The 8,379-nt window shown below is 37.6% G+C and overlaps 1 protein-coding gene across 1 annotated transcript in view; it reads left to right on the top strand.

Moving 5' to 3' along the window:
* Positions 1–2,976, top strand: part of LOC107610396 (probable fatty acyl-CoA reductase 4) — a 4,383-nt gene extending 1,407 nt beyond the window's left edge. The window contains exons 4-10 of the mRNA XM_021108081.1: positions 588–688; positions 1,406–1,601; positions 1,677–1,838; positions 1,916–1,997; positions 2,270–2,527; positions 2,670–2,731; positions 2,814–2,976. Coding sequence (XP_020963740.1) covers positions 588–688; positions 1,406–1,601; positions 1,677–1,838; positions 1,916–1,997; positions 2,270–2,527; positions 2,670–2,731; positions 2,814–2,976 — 1,024 coding nt within the window. The remainder of the gene's footprint in view (positions 1–587; positions 689–1,405; positions 1,602–1,676; positions 1,839–1,915; positions 1,998–2,269; positions 2,528–2,669; positions 2,732–2,813) is intronic.

Here is an 8,379-nt window from a genome sequence, read left to right as displayed (position 1 = left end):
CTTGCGTCTGCCACCTCACGCCTCGCCGCCTCCGCCTCACGCCTTGCTTCTACTTTCTTGCTTTCTATTTTTGTTTGGTGTTGTTTCTGTTTCTGTTTGGTGTTGTTTCCTGCTTTCTTGGCGGTGGTCTTGGTGGTGGTGGTGCTGGTGGTTGGTGGTGGTTGTGGTTGTGGTTGTGGTTGTGGTTGTTGGTGTTGGTGTTGGTGGTGGTGCTGGTGGTGGTGCTGGTGGAGGAGGTAATTGTGTTGGTAGTGGTGAGGGTATTTTTATCCAAAAAGAATTAAAAGGACGATTTTAATACGAAAAAAAACGTTAAGTATGATTTTAAATCGGAAATTACGTTTGGGACGGTTTCGATTCCGACCCTCAACGTAAGGGACCAAAACAATACTTATCCCAAAACATAATCATAAATTTTTTTTAATAATTATCACCTATTTAAAATAGTTGACATGATAAAAAAAAATAATTATGTAATATTAGCTTATTTCATGATAAATAACTTAGTATTAATTTTTATATAATAAAAACAGATAAGCTGTTGTATTTATTTCGTTGGTTATTGTTATGTTGTTTAATCTTTGCAGATATGATATTGCAATGGGTACCAATACAATGGGAGCTTATAACGCTATAAACTTTGCTAAAATGTGTCCTAGAATCGAAGTTTTTCTTTTCGTATCTACGGGTTTGTATATCTCAACTTTATCAATATGTGTAATAACATACACGATATATATGATCTCTACTAGCTAGCTAGTTGAAATCCTACATACAACACATAACAAAAATGTTATTTTCAACAAAAAACATTAGAACTTGGGGAGAAAAAATAATTAAAAAACCCTAAATTTAATTTCATGTTTCTAATTTACATGTAAATATGAGACTAGTGCAAAAGGGGAAAAAAAGAAAATGGCTAAAAACAATTTTTATGAGTATATTTAAATAATGACTCGACTTTTACGAGAAAAAATATATTTCTTTTATATTCTTTTAGTTTCTATAATATGAAAGTGTTCTTTTAAAAATATAAATTTGTGAGTATGTTTGCTAATGTAACGAGATACATAATAAAATATAAAAGTATAATTTTTTTTTAGTTTGTATCATATATTTATTAGTAAAATCTAAAATCAAGATTATTTTTATAGTGTTTTATTTGTAAAGCTAACTCTATGATGGTTGTCGTACCTGGCCTAGTCACTATGATTATGGTAGTTATGAAATTCTAATAATACTTAAAAAAGATAAAACTAAATGTTTTTAAGTGTGCTAGTTCTAATGATACGGAATTTTCGAATTCAATACAAAATGACTTTGCACAGAATCTTAATTTTACAACTACTTTTGTTCAAGACTAAAAAAATCTATTTGACAAATTTTTATTTTTCGATTTATTAAGCTTATGTTTGTGGGAATAAGGCAAAAGGACTAATACCTGAAGAACCATTCCGTATGGGTCAAACAATAAAAACTTCTTCAAAATTGGACATTAGCTTAGAAAAGCAGTTGATTGAGGAAAAATTGAGTGATATCCAAACACGGAATGCAAATGAAAAAACAATCACCTCAATGATGAAAGAACTTGGAACAACAAGGTAAATTGTGCGCGCTAGCGTTATTTATTCCTTTATAGCCCCCTAATTTTCTGGTTAAGTTTATAAATATTTTAGGGCAAATTTGCATGGGTGGCAAGATACGTATGCATTTACAAAAGCAATGGGAGAAATGGTTGTGACGAGCACGAAGGGAAATATACCATTGATCATCACACGCCCTACTGCTATAATCGGTACTCATTCAGAACCCTTTGAGGGTTGGATTGAAGGTGTTAGGTAAATAGTTACTTAATTTAATTCCTATATATATTTGAGTGACTAAGCTAAATGATGATATATTTTTGTGATTACAGAACTATAGACTTTGTGTTTGTCGAGTATTTCAAAGGAGCAATAACTAGTTTTGTTGGTAATCCAGAGATAATTCTGGACCTGGTGAGTATGACTCTTCAAATAAACTATTTTAACTTTGAATTCTTTTTATCCATTTGTTTAAATATCACACAAAAATAATAGTGTATGAAGATGTGAAGCTAGTTTAATTTCTATCTTATAATTATTGTGTTTGGAGTATGTTATTAGTTTGATGTTTGAATTAAAGTAGATAGGTTTCTGATCTCTTAATTATGCTTCATTTTTCTTCTCTCACTTGATTAATATTTATATAATAAAAAATATCAAATTGTGGAATTGAAATGATGATGCAGATACCAGTAGACATGGTGGCAAATTCGATGATCATAGCACTATTGGTTCATTCTAAGAATAATTCTTCGAACAATTTGATCTACCATATTGGCACTTCGTTAAGAAATCCAATTAAATCTTCGGATCTTCAAGATATAATGCATCTTTATATTACAAAAAATCCATGGCTAAAAAATTATGCAAAGTCCAGTGCTTTGTATGAAAAATTTACATTCAACCCCAATTATACGGAGGATCATGAATTTCCCCAACACAAGGTATTGGCTCAAATAAATTAAGTTATCATAATTTGTATATAATGGAACTATTTTTTATATATATAATTCTTAATTAACGTTGAATTTTTATTCTATGTTTTAACTAATAATATATTTTCCCCTTGATTGTGATGGTGTAAAGATATCAAGATTGAAGAGGATAATTAACCTTTATCGTCCTTATTTTCGCGACTTCGAGGGCGTGTACGTACCCCAGTACGATATGTAATTGATTATGTTATTGATGTATATATAAAATGAAATAATTTTAATTTATTTGTAACAGGTTTGATGATAAGAACACGGAGAAGCTGCGGATGGCAATAAAGGGAGTTGGCAGTGTTGAAAGGGAATTTAACTTGGATCCCAAGAGCATTGATTGGAAGGACTACCTGATGAATGTTCATTTTCCAGGTCTAGTCAAGTACAGTATGCAACCTAAGATGTAACCTTACAACAACACTAGTCCCTTAGCTTGGTTGGGATCGCATAAGAATGATTAGATGTCTGCAGGAATTGCATTAGAAATTTCGAATTGCCATAGTGTTATTTCAGATTGCTAGTTACGCCCTTTTTGTATGTTTGTAGTGGCAGTAGTATGAAGAAAATAGAATTGGAAATCAAAGTATGAAACTATATATGTTTGTCACGCAAGATCTTAGTCTTGTGGTAATGATGATCTTTGTTTTGCATTATGTGCATCTAAGTTCGAGATTTAACCGAAGCCAATAGTGGATGTGAATCCTTAGTATTTGGTGTGTGAATGTGTAGTGTACATCAACATTGTGATGTGAGATGCTTAAGGTTAGGGATTATCCAACTCATCCTATTGGAAAAAAAAACTATGTTTGGAATTAAAATAAAAAAAAAAAGGAAATCTTTTAATATTTGGTAAAGTGATAAAGTGGAAAATTAGTCACTTTTAAATTAAAATAGTAGAACATATATTTCATAGAAGTTACAAAATAAATGGTGATTAACCTTTTACTTTATCAATTTTTTCGCTTTAGATATAATTACATCAATGAGATTAAATTATTAAAAAATAAAACATGTTCTGTGAAAGGATACGTTTCCGAGATATAACACCAGTGTGGACCAATCAGCAACTCGGAAGCTCTTCCCAGTGGAACCGGATCCTCGGCGTGGAACCTACAAAAGGGAATCCGACGCCCAAGTCAGCTATGGATATAATAATGATAGAATGGGAGCTATAAAATTACGGAAACAGATTGATGTTGTATTGGGTTCGAAGTATTTGTTTTTCGTCCTTTATTTTCGCCCCTTCTGATGAGGTTTGGTCGTCCCTTTATGGATGGTATTTGGAGAATATCCGTTGAGTTTCCATTTGAGTAGTGATATGTTTTTTAGGGATTTTGGATATAAGTTAGGTTACGAGTATTAGTGTTACGAGATTCTCGGTGATGGAGGTTCGCTCGGATGGTTGAGTCTTTCTCGGTTGCTTTGTTATTGGCCGAGGATATCGGTATGGTACACAGCCCCCAAGCTCGGCATGGAGGACATGTTGAGCTTCTATATCCTCCGTCATTAGTAGTTTGATACTGGAGGTGATTTTGTTATTGGTGAAGCCCCCAAGCTCAACGTGTCTCTGCTGCTGGGCTTTCGTTGGGTTTGTTTAATGGGTTTTGGAGNNNTGGGAGGTGGAGAGGCTTCGTGGGGTTGTGTGTCCTAGTAACTCCTTGTCTGCTGACCGTTTGGCTTCTTGTGATCTTTTGTGTTGTGAAAAAGGATTAGTAAAAAAGGTAAGTGCTTTTGTTTTCTTCTTGTTCCTCCTTGTTTCTTTGTATTTTCTGGTTATGGGGAAAGAGAATGTGGCTGTGGTTGACGAAAATGATCTGTACAATTGGGTTGACAGTGACGTTAGGTCTCGTGTTTCAATTTCCAGTACTGTTGAGATGGTTTCTCAGTTAAGTGAGTCCAGGTGGGTGAGGGGTGGTGAGGACTTGGAAGTTAGGTTTTTACCATGTGGAAAGGAGGATAGGGTATGTGAAAAAAGGTCTGATTGGGCTTATTTTTATGTTTATACCTGCATGTTAGCTGAGTTAGGGATTCGGTTCCCTTTTTCAGACTTTCAGTGTGGTATTTTGTCTTTGTTGAATTGTGCTTCTACACAACTTTATCCTAACTCGTGGGCTTTTGTCCATGCATTTGATGAGTGCTTGATGGAGCACTTGGGGTGCTACCCCTCTCTTGGAGTCTTCTTTTCCCTATTTCAAGCAAAGGGTGTGTAGAAAGGGGGTTGGGTGAATTTGAATAGTCACCCCGGCCGTGCTGTGTTTAGTCTGTATAAGTCCTCCTTTAAGGACTTTAAAGAAATGTTTGTGAAAGTTGTAGTATCTGAGAATTTTTATCCATTTTTCCTTGATTCGATAATGGAGGAGAGATTCCCTGTTTTCTGGTCTCCTGAGCCGAAACAAATTCTGGAGTGTGAGGATAGAGTAGGTAGTGAAGACTATGTTATTGGGTTTTTGATGTCTGCTTTATCTTCGTCTGATCTTTTATCGGTTCCTTCTTTGCTGAGGCTTGAAGGTGATACTGAGACTTTAAATGAGTATTTAGGTAACTGGGGTTATTGCTATTTTTGATGGGTTGTTTTATGGGGATTCTGTTTGATGAATGTGTTTTTTTTTTCAAGTGAGAAGGCTCCCACTCTGACTACTGCAAACCTAAAGGCTTTCGTTTCGAAGGCTAAAAAAAAGGAAAAAGAGGGGTCATCGACGAATGTGACGAAGGAAAGTGAGGTTATTGTAAATCAGGAGGTGCCGTTGAAAAGAAAAAGCAATGGTGGATCATCCAGGGTTGTGGACTTAACCGACTCGAAAGAGGATGATGCTACCTTTACAGCGGAAGAGATTACTGCTGCCCACCAAAGCCAGGTGGTTCTGCATGGGTATAAGGATGGGCCGAAGAATTCTATTTGGTCCCTTTTATGGCCGTTGCGGATGAGGTTGCTCAAGTAGATGCCGATGTGAAAACTATTCACGAGGCTGGAAAGATTGGTGTTGTGTGTTGTGTTGTGTTACACGCTATTAGTGTTGGGGGTTTTGTGAATTATGATTGTTGCTTCTTCGCTTTGTAGGTTATTGGTACTCGTCTACTCTCTATTGGTCGAACATCCAAACTTGACACCATCTTGGAGGGAGACAACAATGCTGCTATTAAGAAGCTCAAAGAGTTTCTGCAGGAAAAAGACTCCCATCTGGAAAGGTCGAGAGCTGAGGTTAGGAGTTTGAAGGAGAAGGTTAAGGATTCCAAGGCCGAGACCAGTAAATTAGAGGGGACTTGGAAGCTAGTGTTGCTGAGAATGAGAGATTGAAGGCTAGAATACTTGAGTTGGAGGAGGAGGTGTTATCAGCTTTTACGATGGGCTTTGACCGAGCTGTGGCTCAGGTTGGCGTTGTTGCTCCTGATGCCGACATTAGTCGTCTGGATGTGACAAAGATTGTCAGCAGTGGTTGACTTATGGATGATGAGACTTTAGCCGAGGATCAAGATGAGAGTGTTTCGGTTGATAAGGGAGCGAATTAGCTCATATGTTTGTTTGTCTTTTGAATTTTTGAATTATATTTGTAGATTGCTTTTGGTATGGTTTTGTTCCATGGAACTCATTTGAACGGCTTATGCGTTTAACCCATGTTGGGTTTGTGTTTTGTATATATATGCTGTTAGACAATTGGATTTGCAGATAAGAGATATAATATTTGCATTTATTGTTTGTAGATTAGACCGTAAATACATGAAAATGATAAGGGGTGGGGGACCTCATTAAAACCTCTCCAAGTAAAACCTAGGGTGGGAAAAACCTTGTGAGTAGGAAAAATAGTGTCTCCCCTAGTCCCCATGCCTATATCATTTTAAAGTAAATAACTTTTTAACGATGATACATTCCAAATACCAGGGACACTTTTGCCTTGTAAAGTTTGAAGGGTGTATGCCCCTTTTCCTATTATCTTTGCGACCATGTATGGTCCTTCCCACGTTGTGGCTAACTTGCCATGTGATTGTTGTTTCCTTGCCTCTTCTGTTCGTCGGAGGACGAGGTCTTCTTCAGCAAATGACCTTGGTTTCACGTGCTTGTTGTATTTTCTTTGTATTATTGCTTGCATTGCCTTTTGTTTCATTTCTGCTCTATTTCTGTCTTCGTCTATTGTGTCAAGCTCTAGTTGTCTTATGTTGTTATTCTTGGTTGTTGTCGTATACTCGACACATCTAGATGTTATGGCGATCTCAACTGGGATCATGGCGTCTGCTCCGTAGACCAATTTGAAAGGTGTCTCCTAGGCTGTTGATTGTTTTGTAGTATTATAACTCCACAATATCTCAGGAATAAGGTTGGCCCATTCTCCTTTGGCGTCCCCTAGCTTTTTCTTTAGTGCATTAAGGATGACTTTATTAGCGGCCTCGGCGAGTCCGTTTGTCTATGGATGCTCTACTGATGAGAAATGGTGTTTTACCCTGCAAGAATTCTGCTAAGCTTTGGTCGGTAAATTGCTGGCCGTTGTCAGTGATTATAGCATGCGGTAATCCAAAACGACAGATAATATTTTTCTAAATAAACGACTTGACCTTTTCAGCCCCAATTTTTGCTAAAGGTACGGCTTCAATCCATTTTGAGAAATAATCGATTGCTACAAGCAAGTATTTTACCTGTCCGGGGGCTCTCGGGAATGGTCCGAGGATGTCGAGCCCCCATTCGTAGAATGGCCAACTTACCTCCAAGGTGTGAAGGAGCTCGGATGGATTGTGTATTGTTGGGGAGTGCTTTTGGCAATTGTCACATCTCCTAACCTTGTTGATGCAATCTTGTTTCATCGTGGGCCAGTAGTAGCCGGCCTGAGCTATCTTCGAAGCTAGGCTGATTCCTCTGATTTGGTTGTCGCATACTCCTTCATGGACCTCGTTCATGACGACCTTACCTTCCTCGTTGTTTAGGCATCGCAAAAGTGGCTGGGAGAACCCTCTCTTGTATAGGTCATTCCCAATCAGTGTGAAAGATGCGGCTCATCTTCTGAATGCTTTATGGTCCGTTATTTCTACTGGTACTTTCCCTGTTTGTAGGTATTATTTGTAAGCTGTCCTCCAGTCATGTCCCTGTGATATAGATAGAATGGTCTTGCTGCTAAAGCTCGGCTCAGCAAGAGTTAGTTGAGATATAACAGATTCAATCATTATTTTTCTGGTTGTTGCCAGTTTTGATAGTGCGTCTGCTCGGGTGCTTTGCTCCCGAGCTACGTGTGTGATCTTGAATGAATGAAATTGGGATATAAGGTCTTTTACCATTGAATGATATTTTTATAATAATGGGTCTTTTACCTGAAACTGTCATGTTACCTACTGAACAATGAGTTGGGAGTCGCAGTATACCTGTAAGTTGGTGATATTCAAGGACTGAGCCAACCTTAATCCTGCGAGTAGTGCTTCATACTCAGCTTGATTATTGCTCGTTTGGAAATTAAAGCGTATTGATTGCTCGGTCTGTAGGTCATCTTTGTTGGTCAATAGTACCCCAGCTCCTGATCCCTCTGTATTTGCGGCACCATCGATGTATAACTCCCAGTTGTAACAACGCTCGGATTGATCTGCCAGTTCAGCTAAGAAGTCAGCTAAAAACTGTGCCTTGATAGCTGTTCTGGGCTCGTAGAGTACGTCGAATTCGGACAACTCTATTGACCATTTGATAAGTCTCCCAAAGACTTCGGGCCTTGTGAGGATTTGTCGCAGGGGCTGGTTCGTCTTGACCACAATTGTGTGGATTTGGAAGTAGGGTCTTAATCTCCTTGCTGTAATTACTAATGCATAGGCTAGCTTCTCCATCGGTGGGTATCGGAGCT

This window comes from Arachis ipaensis, chromosome B08 (genome assembly GCF_000816755.2).
Source record: "Arachis ipaensis cultivar K30076 chromosome B08, Araip1.1, whole genome shotgun sequence".
Lineage (NCBI taxonomy): Eukaryota > Viridiplantae > Streptophyta > Magnoliopsida > Fabales > Fabaceae > Arachis > Arachis ipaensis.
This window is presented reverse-complemented; position numbering and strand designations above follow the sequence as displayed.